General features: G+C 39.3%; 1 protein-coding gene across 2 annotated transcripts in view; it reads right to left on the reverse strand.

Moving 5' to 3' along the window:
- Nucleotides 1-19,270, reverse strand: part of LOC126281247 (stromal interaction molecule homolog) — a 128,037-nt gene that overhangs the window by 49,580 nt on the left and 59,187 nt on the right. Inside the window, exon 12 of one of the 2 annotated variants that reach the window (XM_049980041.1) lies at nt 8,272-9,211. The exons of the other annotated variant lie outside the window; for it this stretch is intronic. Within the exon in view, the coding sequence (XP_049835998.1) occupies nt 9,201-9,211 (11 nt within the window). The 3' untranslated portion in view covers nt 8,272-9,200. Of the gene's footprint in view, nt 1-8,271; nt 9,212-19,270 lie in introns of those variants that run through there. 2 annotated transcript variants of the gene reach the window in all.

The following is a 19,270-nucleotide window of genomic DNA, read 5'->3' on the forward strand; positions in this document are numbered from 1 at the left end:
ATAATTTATTGTATTATAACTTCAGAACTTGATTCCTACTATGAAAAATATCTTATGGGCATCACATTTATATAGCTACTTACAGAAAACAACAGGAAATAGCTGCTTCAATGGTATTAATTTCCTAATTAACATAAATCCAGCAATAAACATCCACATATCTTTTTGTTGTGGTCTTCAGTCTGAAGATTGGTACAATGCAGATCTCTACTCAAACCTGTGCAAGCCTCTTCATTTCCACACAACTTCTGCAAACCTACATCCACTTGAAACTGCTAACTGTAGGCAAGTAATTTGCCATCTCTGACAGAATTATAATGACATAAAGTAACTGTATTTCCTCTCCGTGTACTTTTTTCCTTTTTGAATTTCTCCTTAATTTCCTTTCCTGCTAACTCAATGTACAGGGCTTACATTGCAACCATATCTCACTTGCTCCTTAACCCTTTCAGACCTGGTGGACACAATTGTATACATAAAGTTTGTTCACTAATATTTCGCTGGCAAGAAATGTCAGGTGCATCAAAACTCATTGTGCACATTTGTATAGGTTTAGTTTAGCCGTGCTCCAGCAGCTGCTGCTCTCTTGTGAGTAGTCTGTGAACTACATAGTAAAATATACTCTCTGGTGTTGTCTTTCTGTGGTAAGTCATTACTCGTTGACTTTATTGCGGTAATAGTCACATTGTGGGTTTTGTTAATGAATGTTTTGTTTGGTTTCCTTCTTTTGGAAACGTTATACATTCTTTCAGTGGAATTTTCAGCAATTTCATTCAGTTCATATTTGTTTTATGTATCAGGTAAATTTAATGTACACATTTGTGTACAACAGGTCTTTAATGGTGCAAAATAGAAAACGTAACCTAAAATTTGTCTCAGATGTGTTTGTATGGTGATGGTAGTTATGTCTGGTATTTTTTCAGTAATTTCTGTACCAGCAGCAAGGAGAAGAGTAACTGACCAGTACACAGGATTTTATTTTAGATTTCTGGCTTTTTACTTACAAATATGGATAAGGAATTTCTTTCTGTGGAGAAAGATTGGGACTTGATTATGGACATAATTGAAAATGGTGATGTTCCTGACATTAGCTTGAGTGGAGATGAGGATGACAGTATACCACTTATTGAAAGGCAAGCTCCACAGATAGTGAAACATGTTGGAGCAGATAAAGTGGGCGTGAATGATGTGTGTAGAAACACCATATCTGAAGATAAAGATGACGGAGACGTGATGGATGCTGAAATGAACTTTTTATGCAATGAAAACAACCCAGAATTGAATAACCTGTGTGACAACATAATGGTGACACCTAAAGAATCCATAAAATGGAAACACAAGCCTCTAAGTACCATGGCAGCAACATACAAAGCTCCCAAATTTTGAAGAATCGGTCTTGTGTTCTCCAATACAATACTTCAAAAGATATATACCAGATGATTTGTTCACTAGCATGGCAGCACATACTAATATTTATGCATTACAACAAGGCAAATCCTCATTCAAGCAGACAACTCAAGAACTAGGGGTGCTATTTGGTTTGCATATACTGACTGGCGCTTTGAAATTTCCCAGGTTACGAATGTATTGGGATACAAGCCTGAAGGTAAATGTGTTTTGGGAAAACATGTCACGAGACAGATTTTTAGAATTACGAACAAATTTACACTTGGTGAACAACCTGGAGAAGCCACCTGAAAATAAAGATAAATTTTACAAAGGCAGGCCAGTTTACACAGCCATTCGAAAACACTGCAGTGAACTTCCTATAGAAGAGAATGTTTGTGTGGACGAAGGAATCATTCCTTTCACTGGGAAGTTTTCTGCAAAGCAGTATGTCAAAGGGAAACCAAGTCCATGGGGAATCAAAGTCTTCATGTTGTGTGGAAAGAGTGGAATAGTGCACGATTTCCTTTTGTATCAAGGTGCTACAACTGAACTAAATACCACTTGCTGCAAAAAATTTGGATTAGGTCCTGCTGTTGTTTTGGGATTTTCTGTTCCACTCTCAAAAGGTAAAGGTGAAACTATACTTTGACAACTTCTTTTCATCTTATCATATGTTTCAAGTTCTGAAATCTCAAGGCATCAATGCAGCAGGTACTGTCCATCAAAACAGGTTTATCATTAGTGCTGATGACATTACCGTGTGTAAGTGGTTAGACAATAGACCAGTTGTATTGTGTTCTAACTTTGTTGGTAAAGGCTCAGTGGATGAAGTCGAGTGTTGGGACAAAAAGCACCATAAATATGTGAAAGTAGAGAGACCTGAAACAGTGAGAAGATATTATCATGCAATGGGTGGTGTGGATCTATTTGATCAATTGATAAGCTACTACAGAGTTTTCATCAGATCTCGAAAATGGCCTTTGCGTATGATTTTTCACGCTGTTGACTTTGCCATTGTGCAAAGTTGGTTGGAATACAGACGAGATGCAGACAACCTATCTATCCCAAAGAAGAAGCAAATGGACCTCCTTTCCTTTCGTATCAGGGTAGCAGATGGATTGATACTGTGCCAAAAGAAAGTGACAGGAAAGAAGAGGGGGCGTCCATATGATGGACTGGTTTCAGACATGAGAGTCATACCAAGAAAAAGAGGAGAATTACGGCCAGCTACAGAGATACAGTATGATTCCATTGACCATTTGCCTTTGCATGATGTAGAAGCTCTAAGTTGCTGCAAATTTCCAAAATGTACAGGGTGTTCAAGAATTCAGTGCAGAAAATGTAAAGTACATTTGTGTCTCCAAAAGGACAGAAATTGTTTTTTGCTGTTTCATACTAAACCTAAAACGCAGGTGTTCACCATTGTTGTTTAAACAAGAATGTAATATGGAATTATTTTTATTGTTTCCTCTGTTTTAAAGTGAAATAAAGAGTGGCATAATTGATCCATACTGTTAACCTCCTTAATGTATGGTATGACATGAAGCTCGAGACCTGATGGACACATTTGTGTACATTAAATATCTAGAAAATTAGAGATCATACGAAATTTTTTCTTAGAAAAATGTTATCAGGAGACTCACCTGGATGCAAAAATGAGGCCAGACATATTTTTTTACAAGTAAATAAAAATATCAGGTCTGAAAGGGTTAATTACTGCCTCCCTTTCATCTCCTTTGACTATCACAGTTTGGTTGCTTTACAAACTGTATACAATATTTCACTACCTGTATTTTATCAATGATATTAGAATTCCAAGGAATGTTTGCCAAAATTGTCGAAACGTTTTTCGATATCAGTGGGTTTGTTACAGATGTCTATGCTTTATAATTTCATCAAACTGATCACACACACTCACTGTCAGCAAATACGAAGCAATAAACATTTGCAAACATATAATAAAATAAAGTTGTAAAGCATATACTAGCCACTTTAACCATAAAAATCATTCAAACACAATAATAATTATCTGCTCCATAAAGTATCAGGAAATACTTCAGCGCTCTTAGGAAAGACAGGATCCCAGAAAGGATGAAATATCTGTTAAAATTCTTAAAAATATCTGAGCATAATGAGTAAAGAAATACAATGGTATGGGTAACTACAATGGTACAACACAGTTGAGCGCATTTGTTGTCAGGGCTTGAAGTGCCTTCTAGACAGGATTATGCATCTAGCAGCATCCATATTATCATAACATTACTTTCTTAAAATAAAGTTCAATAGCCTCAGAGTACCATTCCCACTTAGACTTTATATTATTACATTTGTGCAGTTGGTTAATTGCAACAGTTAAGTAATATCGAGGCATAAGTCTGGGGAAAACTGCTACAGTTATATAAATGATTTGCCCCTTAGTTAAGTATCTGTGAATGAGGCAATTGTAACACTTGTGTGTATTATTAAATCCTACGGACTTGCCTAACACCCAACTGTTAAAAGACAAAAAATCATTCTAGTTGACACATCTATTTTTTATTGATTGAATGAAATCAATTTATGCCTCAAGCATTTTATTACTGTACCCATCCTACCACTAAATTTCAAACACTGCCATCACTGTTGCTTACTTCATGTGTCTGTGCAACCACCTTATGAGCCAACTATAACTTCTGTAAGTAACCAAAAATGAGCTCATGCTATCTTCAGTTGGTAAGTGATAATAAATATCTGAACGTTTTTGTAGTATTATGTTCTCTGAGCTGATATTTAGTTGCTTGCAGGAATCACTATTGGCTGCCAAAATAGTTTTCACATTTTGGGTTGTGAATAGAGATGTTATGCATGATATGTATATGACATTAACAGAAATAAAAAAGACTTTAAAATGATTTAATGGTTGAAATTAAGTGATAGGAAGAATACAACAAATCATAAATTGATTTAATTAAATCAATGGAAAATAACACTAGAGTGATCTCTCACTGGTCATATCTTTGTGTTTAGGCAGAGGTGTGAGAGGCAAGTCTAGAGACTGTAATAATATAAGAGTTATGCTCACTCCATTCGTATGCACATCCGGTCATTAATGGGCATATCTTCTGTATAACTGGAGTATTGTTATAAAACCTTCCTATCTATTGTCGGACCTACAGTCAACTTTGGTTCATTCTTTAACACAATGCAGGAGCACAATGAACCCACTTCCTGAACACTTTTCTTCAGCAGACAGGAAATAACTCTTAATGGAATGGTCTGTGGTATCTGCTGACATGAACTCTCCTCACACTATGGATAACAACAGGACCACCACTGAGGAGGGGGACTCAAGCAGAAATACTTTGATGACACTGACAACATGCCATTGAGAATATAAACATGTTACAATGCACATGGGGGAGTAACAAAGTACCGAATGTTATTCATCAGCACATTTTGATATGCACTTTCAAATGGGTTGCCTTTATTTTAGTTGCTGCTTTGCTTCTATTTCACAGTAAAGTTACTTTTTTTATTTTCTGGTAAGGGCTATTCTTTCATTCCCTGTTTCCCTCAAACCGAAGCCCACACATGTGTAGATATGTATGTGGTGTAAAACTTGTGAGCAGTTTATAACCAATAACTATAAATTTACTTTGAATCATTCAGTGAAGTACAGATTGTTTTTAACTGGAGAGTAGTTGTTCTAAAATAATCTTCTTAGCTTGGATGATAATATCCAAGACTTGTTTGACAATAATAATACAAATTATTATGTCTACATTGGCTTTGGTCTTCATGAGAAATGGAGAAAATCCCACTGCTCCCATTCAAGATGCATCTCTATTAATCCCCAGCAGCATACAGAATGTTTTGAATGGAAATGTGGTATTGCATTACACTAAATGGTTTTTCATATTTTGACCAACCCCGGTACAAACTAATAACCACATAGCAAATCATTGTGCAACAGGTAGTTCCAGAACAACTTATTGTCATAGAATGCAAGTTTTCACAGGTGGCACTTGTTTTATGGGCATAAGGATGTGGTCCAAGGCAAAAGTCTCTGCCTCATGTTTTGTCTTCCATTCCTACAGACATCATCAGAGGCAAATAGGGACTCTGAAAGTAGATTTAAAGTTCCACAAGCTCAGCAAGCTGAACTGTTTACATGTATCCACATAATAGTCAGACTGTATCATCATCAGGACGCTGCCAAAGACCGTGGAGTCACACCAATGTGTGTTATGGAGCTTGTAGGGGGGACTGCCACTGTTTGCTTTATTTAGCACTAGGAACCACAACTTAGCTCATTTCAGTCCTTTTATCCGTTAAAGTTGTTTTTGAGTTTTTGAATTTCTACTGACTCTGTGCTTCCTAGTATAACAATAATTGGACCTTAATAAAAACCATACTATCAGACAAATGAATTTGTTGCTTCCCTGGTCCCAATGCATGATCCACTACTGCTGATTCATCCTTCTTGCCCAGGTGACAATTGCCTTGTGTTCCTTAAGGCAGGTGTTAATGCTTCTTTTTGTAGTTACCTTGTACACTTGGTAGAGTCTGTATCTGCTTTCTCAGACATTAAAGCTTCTCACGATGTCTCTAGAATTGGAAGATTAAATTTTAGGCATGAATTATGCCTTGGACTATGACCTTATTGTTCATAAAACAGACATCAGCAATAAAGTTACTGTAACTCCATGGACATGCATCTCTTACTCTTCATAGTTAAATTTAATAAACATGAAATAGCCTTATCTTTTAAAGCTTCCTATTCCAGCAACTTCTTTTAAGAACACAATAATACTATAATCAGTTGAATTATCTAAAACTTCATTAGCAGCTATAGCTCACTATTAGTTAGTATCACTGTAAACTATTGTGAACTTAAAAAAAAAACAACAACAAAACCACACAGTAGTGAATATAAGAGCTGCTGTCATGACAGACATTGTGTGCTCGTATCATGAGCTTCGAGGATGCACTCGTTAGGTTTTGTAATTCTGCTAAAAAGTAAGTGTGTTGAGTGAGCAAGAAATTTTGGAAGCCCAAAATGAAAAATTCAGTGATTTTTGATTGTAAGGAAAAAATTTCTGAGTGGTAACAGCATTTTAAAATGTTTCATTGTTGATATTATTTATGCAGATACTGATGCTATAATTATGATTTAGTTCTGTTTCGTGTGTTTTAATCTCCTCTTTTATAGAGATAAATCTCATGACAAAGCCGCTTCCACCACAGGCTTTCAAGATTTGATTGAAGAATTTCAGACAATTTACAGGCAAAACAATCAAGAAAGAAACAAGTTGATATTGCCCTGCCCGCAGTGTACCCACTGAATGCCAGAATACTACAGACTTTAACATAAAAAAGGCCTTTACATGTTGTATTCTCAAGAATTCACTTCACACTTCTTTTAAGGCTCATTATGTTTTCTGCAATCACTTTTGAGAAATTTGTAGTTTATCAAAGAACTAAAGGAAAAATGAAAAATAAACCTGGAAGCTTGGCCCTTTTTTTTGCGAGTATTACTCTCTAAGGTATATCATATACAGATGTGTCACTAACATTTAAAATAATAGCATAAATGGCTGGTCCTCTGAGTAAGAAATTTTTCTGAGTGGCTGAACCTCGAAGCATTAACAAATTATTCGTCTCTCACAACTACAGTGGGGAAATTTGTGTAAATAGTAACCTGTTGTTGAAAACTCTATACAACACTATTATTTATCACACAATGTTTTTTGTAGAAGCATCTGACATTTCTACATCTGAGGTGCCAGTTCACTGACATCATCAAGATTTCGTAAGGTCAGACAAGCCATTTATTCGAATTAAATGTTGTTTTTATGATTTGGGTTTAACATCATCTCAATAGCATGTCATCAGAAATTAATGTACTGGCAACTGTTATTTAGAGCAAACATAAAATTTCATAAACATTGCCCCTGTTGTCCACAACAGTATTATAAATTTGTCTAACATTATGGTTAGGGTTTATTTAACTTAACTGGTGAGTGTCATTTGGATATATTATAACAATTCAGGTATTACAAAATAGTTAGTAAAGAATGGATTGAAATTTTTAATCATTAAAGTTCATTAAATCAAGGAATTCTCAGATTTTTAAGTTTGTTGTAGCATTTTTTTTTCCTTTTTGAACTGGCACTTAATTACTTATGCTTGGTTTTCGGGTCTGTGGAACTTCACAGGTGGAACTGCAGGTAAACAGTATGGAAGCTAACATCTGTCTGAATCACGTTGTTCTTAGGTGAAGGTTAATGTGCTACCACTATCAACTGTAACACTATAGCATTCAAACAAATCTTTTGAATAAAAATTGCTTAAACACTTTTTGATATATGTACACCTCAAAAACATTACTATTGTTTTAAATTCCCCAATTATATGGAAGTCCCCCAGCATTCATTCTTGGTAGAAGGAAGGAAGACTGGAATTTAACACCCTGTTGACAGTGAAACTATTAGGGACAGAGCACAACTTTGGATCACCAAAGGACTGAGAAGGAAACTGGCTGTGCCCTTTTCAAAGGAATCATCGTAGCATTTGCCTGGAGCAATTTAGCGAAATCACAGAAAACCTAAATCTGGATGGCCGAATGGGGATTTGAACTGTAACTCCCCGAAATACGAGTCCAGTGTGCTAATCAATGTTCCACATTAAAATTTTAAGCAAATCAAAAATACAAATTTGAAAGGCCAGTTCATAAAATGAAATTTGACAAATTTTAAATGCATACATTAAAAACCCTTTTAATCTGATTCCTTTGAGATTTGTCCAGAATATTGTGAAGAGGAAGGGTGTTACACTATCCATACACTGTTTCATCATAATGAATTCACAGGCTATCCAAAAAAAAGTACAAAATACAGTAGATACTTTTAGAGCATTTTATTTTTATATTTATATACAGAGCTTTGAGAACATATATGCAGATATGTTCACACATATTCATCATGAATATGTAATACATTTAGAGAATCTGGGAAAAGTTTGTATAAAGAGGCTTTGTTGAAGTCTCCTTCCTGCTTTCTCGGACACATCACTGGAGTGTCCTGAACATCATCCTGCACAAGTCTTGGAGGTCTCTTACACTTTGGGAATTCCAGCCCAAGACCAAGAATGTTTTCTGTAAATGACCGATCTTTACACTTGAGAGATTACAACAATGTTCATGAGCTGCTCAATGATGAATATTGCCATACAGGCACCACACTTGTTGTATTTACACATTGCTATTTGTTTTGATAGTCTAACTGAACTTTATCATACATTAGAAAATGTAGCACTGTGTCTGTGATGAAAACATCTGATGAGAAGTACCAACATAAGTAATATTTTTGTGGCCTGGTGCCAGGTTCTGTCATTATCCTGTTAATGGCTTGTGGTGATGTGCATTGACTGTCTCACCTCTGGTGTCTAGTGTTTTTCCATCAACAATCACAATGCACTCTTCCACAATATGTGAAGAGTGCCTAAGGCAACAGCCACTGACAGATTCTTCTTGCAGTCTGTTTGTACGTCTGTTTCAGTATTCAGCGTGTACACAACTTCCAGTAAGCTAATCTTTCTGTAAACATTTTGTGAAATCAATTCTACCAGTTTTCCACATTTCACTTGTTTAGAACACGAACACCTTGGAAGAATACATACTGTTGAAACTCAGCAGCAGATTTCCATTTGAATCCAGAAAGGTTGCAGCACAAACACTTGACTTGGTGGGGTATGAAAATGTTAAAGGTTATTCAAATTCTTACTGTAGAGCACAATGCTGTAGCTACTGATGTCTCCTGAATTGCATCTCTTCATGAAGATCCTAGGAAAAATTGAAGTGTTGCCAACAATGAAAAAGCCTCTTCATCTTTTTCAAACAATGGAAAGTCCAGGATGGAATACCAACAAAGTGGAAAGGCCACATTGCTACTCACCAATGGAGGTGATATTAAGTCACTTGCAGACACAGTGAATAAGAATGCTAAAATATTAAGCTTTCACATAAAGTCCTTCCTATTTCAGAAGAAGTATTTTGCCTGAAAGCTTAATAGTTCAGTAGTATTTTCCATTGAGCCTGCTGTGACTCAACACCTTTATGTTGTGAATTAGCAATCTATCCTTTCCATAATATTGTTATTCCTCTTCATACCTTTATTAGAATGCTAGTTTTATTTTATGGATGGTTTCATACATCTGTGACTAGTGTCCAGTGAAGTGGTAAGAATGCAGCAGAATATGTCATACATATTTCAAAAATATATAATCATACTAACATCCAAATAGAGCTTTGAGTCAACTAATCCGAGCTTTAAGTAGTGGTTTGAAACTAGCAATAGCTCAGAAGAGTTGTGCTTTGACAGCATTGCATGACACATACTGAGGTATAAATTGATAGCAAGTTGCTGGAAAAGAAATGTCACTGGCACCAGACATTCTACAAATGCCTACAACATCAGCCTCCCAATTTCAGATTCTCTTAACAGAACTAATTTATTGGATGTTCTGCCAACAGTCTCTGAAGAATAGTGTAAGAGAGACACATTTAGGGCCTGTAACTATTGTAGTTTTGGTGATTCATTCTTTATTCTCTCACTGGAAAATTTAACTACACGAAGATACAAAAACCTGAAAGAGCAAGGTTCATGGCAAAGACTTTACTGCTATTATAAAGTATTCCTCCAAAGACTACAATCTAGTGGACATACAACTGTTCGCTGATATGAACTTTAAACTTACACTGTAACCAAAGGGACTATGAGCTACAAATTACGGAAAAAGAGGAAACATCTCTTCTTGGTAAAGGCAATATAGACAGTATTTGGAACATCAGATAAGTGATATAATGGATGAAATCTGTTATATTAATATGAATCCTACATCCATATGGACATGTTTGTAACTCAAAAGGGCACTAAGTAATGTTATATAGAACAGAAAGAAATGAGATACAGAATACTGAACACTTTGATGTTATTGTAGTGCACGATCCATTTTCAGGAACTTCTGAGAGAAGAGAAGGTCCACTACAAGCAGCATAATATATATTCAATTTAAAGCTGCCAAATCATGAACTACTAGCTTCCAAAATATTTTTAACATCCCTCCTTCATGATTAAGTAATGGGACATGTAATATTTTAAAATTTGCACTTCCGTTCACCCTCCACTAGTTATCCTTCAGCAGTTCCAAGCAGATGCTTCTTTGTCACAAATATTGGCTTTCTTTTTGTATTGCTTTTAGATTGTACCATTTCTCTCTTACTACTTGAGTATTACAGCTTTGTTAGTATCCTCACCACAAACCAATATTAACATGACCCTCATCAATAAACCCATTCTTCTTTCAACTATCGTAATACCACGTCCATAAATATGGTGTACTCTTGCTGCAAGATCAAATGCATTTCTATTAGAGACCCCCCCCCCCCCCCCCTCTGAAAGAGTAACTCTCCATTGACAGATTTAAGAACTCTTAGGTAGATCTTTGATTTTTCAGAATGTTTATATTCTTTAGTTATTAATTTAATTTAATTATATACAAAAGTAGAAATAACTTAACTGAAGGCGTTACAACAGGAAATCCAACAAAAACTGTATTTTATTTTGTAAATGTCTTAAAGCAACGATTTTTTTATTTACTGTTATTATCTTACTTTATAAAATTCCACAAACAATGATTAACTTAGTTTTGGCAAAATTAAAAGGAACTGGCCCTTTGTTTGTACGAGTAATAAACAAAAGTTAGGGAAGACTACCACTAACTGGCAATTGGTGAAAAGAAAACCCACAAGACAATACCCCCCCCCCCCCCCCCCCCACACACACACACACACACACACACACACACACACACACACACACACACAGAGAGAGAGAGAGAGAGAGAGAGAGAGAGAGAGAGACCCCACTGTAATAAACGACTTACATGCTTCAACTGTATTGTTATGTTACTATACTGTATAGTATCCTTATTTCTGTTCTCAATAAATTTCATAATCGTTACAAGGACTAAACACTTTGAATCTGATCATTTCCTTTCTTTACTGAAATTATTTCCAGCCTAACTGCACAATGTCATTCACATTTTACTTTTTCAACGCAAAATATCGATTTTCCATTGTGATACACATTATTGCACATCAGTACACTGGTTTACTGTTTCAGTACAGTCTGGTACACATATACCCAAGGAAACGAAATTGTCAAGGCACTGAACAAAATGTGTAGGCCTATTAAATGATATCCAGGACTACACACATGGGCTAACAGTGCTGGAAATCTTAAGTAACACCGAACAACAATTTCACATCATGAAATTAACAAAATGCAACATAGCAACATGTGGTAACTACAACATGATACATTATTGCATGTATTACAAGAAACTTGTATTACCAGCACTGAAGATGCTTCACAAATGAAAGAAGTGAAACACATATGGCAATAACCAAACTGCCTTCAATTAGTTGCATAGACGGAACAAATCTCCACGAATTTTGAAGCAACTAAGGAACGCCGGAAAAACAGAAAAAAATGATGACATCTCATCTATTTAACAAGTTCTCATAGCTCTTATGGTATGCACTGTAGAGTCCAAGTTTGGTAGACTTGTTTTGGCATAAGGAACCTGTCCCCCACGTATTTTCTGAAACATCCTGTACATGTTATTTTATGTTCCACTGGATACCATTATGCCATTGGCAGGGCAAAACACTGCGGTCTGTCAGTACCAAAGGGCCCACCGGTGCCTGTGGATGGAATCTACATTTTTTTTACTTCAAGTTCCTGCTTGTCTGGGCTTCTCTGCAGAAATTATGGTTCAAGCTTTCATCACTAAATAGCGCAGCTGTAAAACATGTATATATGGTGTTTCAAAATTTTAATGCCTAAACTGACAGATATTATGAGTAGCCAGGTCATTGGGTGCAATTAAAAATAACACTGTTAAATGTGTTTCAGTCCTACACTGTTCTTATTAATGTTACAATAAATGTTTCAAATGAGCATCCTTAACCTCAGCAAAGAGCGGTAGGGGGTGGGGGGGTGGGGGACCAAACTATGAGGTCATCGGCCCCTTGTTCCTAATAAAACAACGTCACAAGTGTGAGAATAAGACAGACGAGACATATGCCACAAAACGGAAAGAAAGGGAAAGTCCAAGAATGAAGGAAAGGCAACGAACACTAAAAGGAACTAAAGAGGACTAGAAAACAACAGAGACACACTAGAAACAGAAGAGAGTAAAACAAGAAAGCAGATTACAGTGGCTGGATGACCACAAGAATAAAAAGAAAAAACAAGCCAGCCACTCGGCAACACATTAAAACGTCCACCCTAAAAACAAAATGGTGGAGAACGCAGAGGGATCAAGGACATGTGCTACAACTTAGATCCAATGATAAAACCCACTCTCACGAATAAAATGTAAAACTAAATCAGCCAATGAGGCATTTCAGATAAAATGAGCTGCAATGAGTCTGGTAACCCAAGACTTCGTCACTGGGCTGTCAAAGTGGGACAGTGCACCAGAATATGGGCCACTGTCAACCGGGTGCTGCACCAACACTGAGGCGGGTCTTCACGACGCAAGAGGTAATCGTAGGTCACCCAAGTGTGGCCAATGCATCACTGAAGAGTGGCCAATGCAGAGCTGGCAAAGGACAACTGATTCCCTGCGAGAGGCCCACATGGAAGACTTCCACACATTCAGAGTCTCCTCAATGACACACAGTTTTTTGTGCATACTGTTATGCCATTCTGTTGCCCAAAGCCAAAAAATCCTGCGGCATAATTCAGAATGCAGGTCAGGTTCAGAGATGCCCATCTCCAGAAGCGGTTTCCGCGTAGCCTGTTTGGACAGCCTGTCGGCAAGTTAATTGCCTGGGATGCCGACGTGACCTGGCATCCACACAAACACCTGTGAATGATGGGACTGGTCCAGGGCATAAAAGGACACCTGGATGGATGCTACTGACGGATGGCAAGGGTAACACTGGTCGATAGCTTGTAGGCTGCTCAAGCAATCAGTACACAGAAGAAACTTTTCCTCGGGGCATGAACGGATATACTGAAGTGCACGAGATATTGCCACCTGCTCTGCAGTGAAGACACTGCAGCCATCTGGCAAGGAATGCTGTTCAATATGGTCTCTGTGGACAAAGACGAAACCAACATTACCATCAGCCATCGAGCCGTCAGTGTAAACCACTTCAGAGTCCCGGAACACTTGAAGAATCGAGAGGCAGAGAGCTGCAGGATTGACAGAGTCCTTAGGACCACGTCAAAGGTCCAGGTAAAGCTTCGACCTACAGCTACACCACAGATGTGTACGGGAATAGATCTCAAGGAGAGGTGGTGAAGGGAAGGACTCCAGTTCAGACAAGACGCGGTTGTACGCAAACCGCAATTGTTAGCCGTGACCTGGGCCGCCTATGCAGGAGGTGAAGTGCCGTGGTTGGGAAAAGGAGATGGTAATTAGGATGTTCAGGAGAGCTATGAATGAAGGCAACCTAACTGGCGAGTAGTTGTGCACACCTAATCTTCAATGGAGTGACTCCAGCCTCCACCAGTACACTTGTCACCAGATTTGTCCCAAAAGCTCGTTGCTAGCTGAACGCTGCGATGGGTCAAGCAAACAATGCTGAGGGCCTGCCAAACCATAAATCACACTCCCATTGTCAAGGCGGGATTGAACAAGGGCTCTGTAGAGCTGCACTATCATAGAGAGATTTGCATCCCAGTTGGTGTTGTCAGGCAGAGGAGGGCATTGAGGTACCGCCAACACTTCTGTTTAAGCTGACGGAGATGAGAAAGCCAAGTCAAACAAGCATCGAAAACCAGACCTAAGAATCGATATGTCTCCACTACAGTGAGTGGATCGTCATTAAGGTACAGTGCTGGATCTGGATGAACGGTAAAACACCGACAGAAATGCACAACACACGTCTTCAAGGCGGAAAACTGGAAGCCATGGGCCCACCAGTACTGGAGCAGCAGTATGAAATGCAGAAATTCAAATGGCTCTAAGCACTATGGGACTTAACATCTGAGGTCATCAGTCCAAGGTTATCAGTCCCCTAGACTTAGAACTACTTAACCTAACCAACCTAAGGACATCACACACATCCATGCCCAAGGCAGGTTTTGAACCCGCGACCATAGCAGCAGTGCGGTTCCGGACTGAAGCACATAGAAATGCTCGGCCACAGCAACCGGACAAAATGCAGAAGTCCTCTGCATAAAGAGAAGGGAGATGGAGGACCCTACAGCTGCTGCTAGACTGTTAACGGTCATTAAAAATAGAGTCACACCCAATACAGAGCCATGCAGGACTCCATTCTCCTGGATATGGATGGAGCTATGGGAGGCTCCAACTGGGACACAGGAAGTACGGAGCGACAGGAAGTTTTGGATAAAAATTGCAAGGGGGTCACGGAGACTCCACTCATACAATGTGACAAGGACATGATGTCGCCAGATCCTGTCATATGTTTTACGTAAGTCAAAAAGGGCAGCAACCAGGTGTTGGCATCTGGAAAAGGCTGTTCGGATGGCAGACTCTAGGGACACAATATTATCAGTGGTAGAGCAACCCTGGAGGAAGCCGCCCTGACATGGAACCACGTCAGGTGACTCGCCAACACACCATACGTTCCAGCAGCTTACAAAGGACGTTGGTGAGGCTGATGGGCTGATAGCTATCCACATCAAGCAGGTTTTCACCAGGTTTGAGCAGGTTTTCACCAGGAAAGACACAATCACACCAGATTCGGTTGAAAATGACGAGGAAATGTCACTTGTAGTCAGATGAGAGACGTTTAACCAGCTGGCTGTGGATCCGATCAGGCCCAGGAGCTGTGTCGGTGCAATGTGCAAGGGGATTGAGGGGCTCCCACTCTGTAAATGGGGCATTACAGGACTCATTGTGGCATGTAGTGAATGAGAGGACTTTCCCTTCCAGCCGCCGTTTGAGATTGCAAAAGGTTGGGTGGTAATTCTCCGATGCAGAGGCTTGAGCAAAGTGCTCGGCAATCGCATTTGTGTCAGTATGTAACACATCATTTATGGTAACACCAGAAACACCTGTTGGGGTCTGGTACCCGAAAAGACGTTTGATCTTTGCCTGGACTTGGGAATGTGACTTATGGCATCCAATGGTCAAGGCGTAACTCTCCCAACACTCTGCTTCCATCATTTGATAAGTTGGTGAACGCGGGCACAGAGCTGTTTAAAGGCTATGAGGTGTTCCATTGAAGGACGCCGCTTATGCTGCTGTAGAGCTAGCCAACGGTCCTTAATTGCCTCAGCGACTTCTGGCGACCAACAAGGGACTGCTTTACGCCGGGGACACCTAAAGAGCAAGAGATCGTGTTTTCTGTTGCAGAAACAATTGTTGTAGTCACCTGCTCAACCATCACATTGATATTAACATGTGGGGGAGATTCAGTGATGAAAGCAGAGGTGAAAGTTTCCCAGTCTGCCTTGCTTAAAGCCCATCTGGGTGGGTGTCTGTTGGCCTCGTGCCAGGGCAGGCAGTGACAGGAAGATGGGGAAGTGGTCACTACTACACAGGTCATCATGTGCTCTCCAGTGGACGGATGGGAGAAGTCCTGGGCTGCAAATTGATAAATCAATGGCCAAGTAACTACCATGAGCCACACTGAAATGTGTGGCATCCCCAGAATTTAAGAGGCAGATGTCGAACTGAAACAGTAAAGTTTCGACATATCTGCCTCGGCCAGTAAGCAAGGTGCTTACACTAGCTTGTCACAAGCTATTAACGTCCATGACTGGGCAGAGGATGCTGTTTTGAACAAGACTGACCCAGATCTCATTTTGGAGAAGCCCTTCACCTCCCCAAACTTGTCCTCTAAATGCTGAACAAAAAACCGAGGCTTCATCGTCATGAAATATTCCCATCAGCTCTCGAACATACAAGGTACCAGTGCGAGTAAGATCCGCTGCCATCCTTAGCCTGACGTTCCTCCCATGGTGTGGCCAGGGAGGGGAACGACTTGAGGTCGTACTTCTGTGCATTGAATTAAGCTCTTGAATGCTTAGAGGCTGCTGGTGTTTCACTACCAGCAAGACATGATAGACTATGCTTCATTGTGTGTCATCTGCGCTGATGCCACCCACTCTGACCAGGGACCCTCGCCACAGGCACCACACCGCCACAGCAAACGCCACCTGGCAGGATGGGCACTCCCGGGAGTCCTGATGCCCCAGGGGGATGGGCATCTACCCCTTGGCATATGTTGGGAGTTAATGGCGCAGGCATCAGCAGAGCGAATCCTGTGTGGTCAGGGGAGCTTCAACCAACAGAGTACACGGCAGCCTCACCACAATGGACTGGCTGCTGTGCTAGATATCAGGTGCAAAGAAGTCCATGGCCACGGTCGACGCATAAAGCGACACTGCATAGTGCAAGGTGGTAAACGCACCCAGGAAGGTGACCTTGACCAAGAGATGGAGAATAAGTGGGACTGAAATGCAACGATGAAAAAATGGGCTAAAGATGCACGATGGACGCTATGCATCATGTCAGGCGCTCTTCCCCAATTAGCTTGTTCTTTAGGAACGGAGGTCAAACCCTACAGGAGACCATCACATGAAGGCCGAAAAGTGAGAGACTCCTCTTAGTCACCTCTTACAACAGGCAGGAATACCTAGAGCCTATTCAAACCACCGGACCCACTGGGGGTTGTGAATGGGGTTGCTGCAAGAATTCTAGCAACTAATTCCTTCTGTGTGTCCTCATTCCTCATGTTTTCATTCAGTGTCAGAGACTGAAGTCTAACGGGGAAGGAGACCGCAGATCTTGCAGGCCATATGCTGTGATATGTGTCACGTACTGACCACAACAGTTATTACAAACTGTCTGCAGGCTCCATGCGAATGTCAGGGTATCATAACATTGAGTATCTTAAATCTACTCTTGTATATTCATGTTTGAAGAAGGTACCTTTTTGTTTATCTCCTTTGCTACAGGCATCCTTATATATGTTCTTAGTGTGTACTCAGTATGCATTTCCGACACTTCTTTGTTTAAAAAAATATATTTGTTGTTATCTGTGTCAACATATCTGTCAGTCTGGACATTTTACTTTTATTAGTTTGCAGTGCGCTGATTCCACATAGACAGGGAATCATCAACAAAAAATTAATGTTTCTGTAGGAATTTCTTCCCGTTATATGTTTAGGTAGGGCACTAAATTTTGTTGGCAAGATTAATTTTTCCCTGCAAAACCTTTTATTTACCTGTGGAGCCATTGTTTTGAAGACTATTTTGTCGAGCATGTACATGCATAAGATTTGATCAGTTTCAAGATAAGAAATAAAAAAAATAAATTTATAATAATTGCTTTATGGTTTGTATATCAGTTTAAAGAGCATAACTTTTTTTGGTATATTTTTAGAAGAAAACACTTCAATCATGATACATACAAAAACATTTATATAACCTAACCCAAAATGTGAAATGTGAGTTACCAAATGCCTTTTAAGATTTTCACAAAATATAAGGGGCAGTCAAATGAAACTCAGTCACTAGAGCGAAGTAGCAGTAACGATTTTATTAACTCAATAATTTAATTATACACAGTACACATACTCCAAAGACAGTCACCAAAACTGTTGGTATATTTATTCCATTGCAACACTAGCCAGTCGATTCCATCCTTGAAGAAGCTAGTAGGTTGCTGTCGAATCCAGGCCTGGACTGTCACATACTTTGTCGTTTATTGCGAATCAATGTCTGTGAATAGCTCGTTTTAGAGATTTAAATGCATGAAAGTCACGCGGAGAAAGTTCGGGACTGTATGGTGGATGTTCTTGCATTTCCCACTGAAACTGCAACAATGTCGCATTCATCACATTGGCCACATGTGGATGGGCATTATCATGCAGGAGGATAACACCACTGGACAACACGCCTCAGCATTTTGACTTGATGGCTCATCTAAGGTTCTGTAAAGTGGTTTGATAATGCTGGGCATTGATGGTGGTTCTCCACTGCAGGAACTCAACAAGCAGTGGGCCCTTGTGGACAAAAAAGAACATGACCTTACCAGAACTGGTGTGCATGCCCTTGGATTCCTTTTGAGGTGGTGAAGCCATATGTATCCACTGCTTGCTCTGATGCTTGCTTTCCAGTTCAAAATGGTGACACCATGTTTTGTCACCTGTGACAATACGCAACAGAAAGCCATATTCCTCCTAATGATAATGCAAATGACTCAAACACAGCAACATTCAAGTATTGTGCTGTTCAGCAGTCAGTTGGTGGGTAACCCACTGCACACAGATTTTTCAAAAGTTCAAATGTTGATGCATTATGGTGTGCAACTTAACTCCTGATAAAAAGAGAAAGCTCAAACAAGCGAACTTTAATAGAAATGGTGTCCTAATATGAGACAGTTAATATTGATCAAAACAAGGATCGGTAAACCAAAACAAAAAAAATCCTCTTGTCGTTACTGTCTCTCCAACCTTTTCTGCAGTTCTTGAGCAATAAGAAGTGCAGTCAGGGCTTATAAATGCTCTTTTTCAAGTTAACATTCTTCGGGAGCCCAAGGAAAGCATTCCATGCACTGTGCTCATTTCTTTACAGTACTCTTCAGAGAAATGAACCACTGCAGAATATGCATCCAGTGTAGTCTTCTTCAGTTTACACACATGAAGCATTGTTCTCAAATTTCTATCAGACTACGAACGACTGGAAGATTGATTTCTGCATCTTTGTCCTTTTTCCTTTACGAGAACAGTACTTTCAGTTCTGTCTCACTTGATTCTACTACAGTTTTCATCTCTGAATTATTTCAAATGTTCTCTGTATGGAGACAATGTTAAGTAGTTAACAGATTCTGGAAAAGATGATTTTA

The sequence above is a fragment of the Schistocerca gregaria genome, chromosome 7 (assembly GCF_023897955.1).
Source record: "Schistocerca gregaria isolate iqSchGreg1 chromosome 7, iqSchGreg1.2, whole genome shotgun sequence".
NCBI classification, from domain to species: domain Eukaryota; kingdom Metazoa; phylum Arthropoda; class Insecta; order Orthoptera; family Acrididae; genus Schistocerca; species Schistocerca gregaria.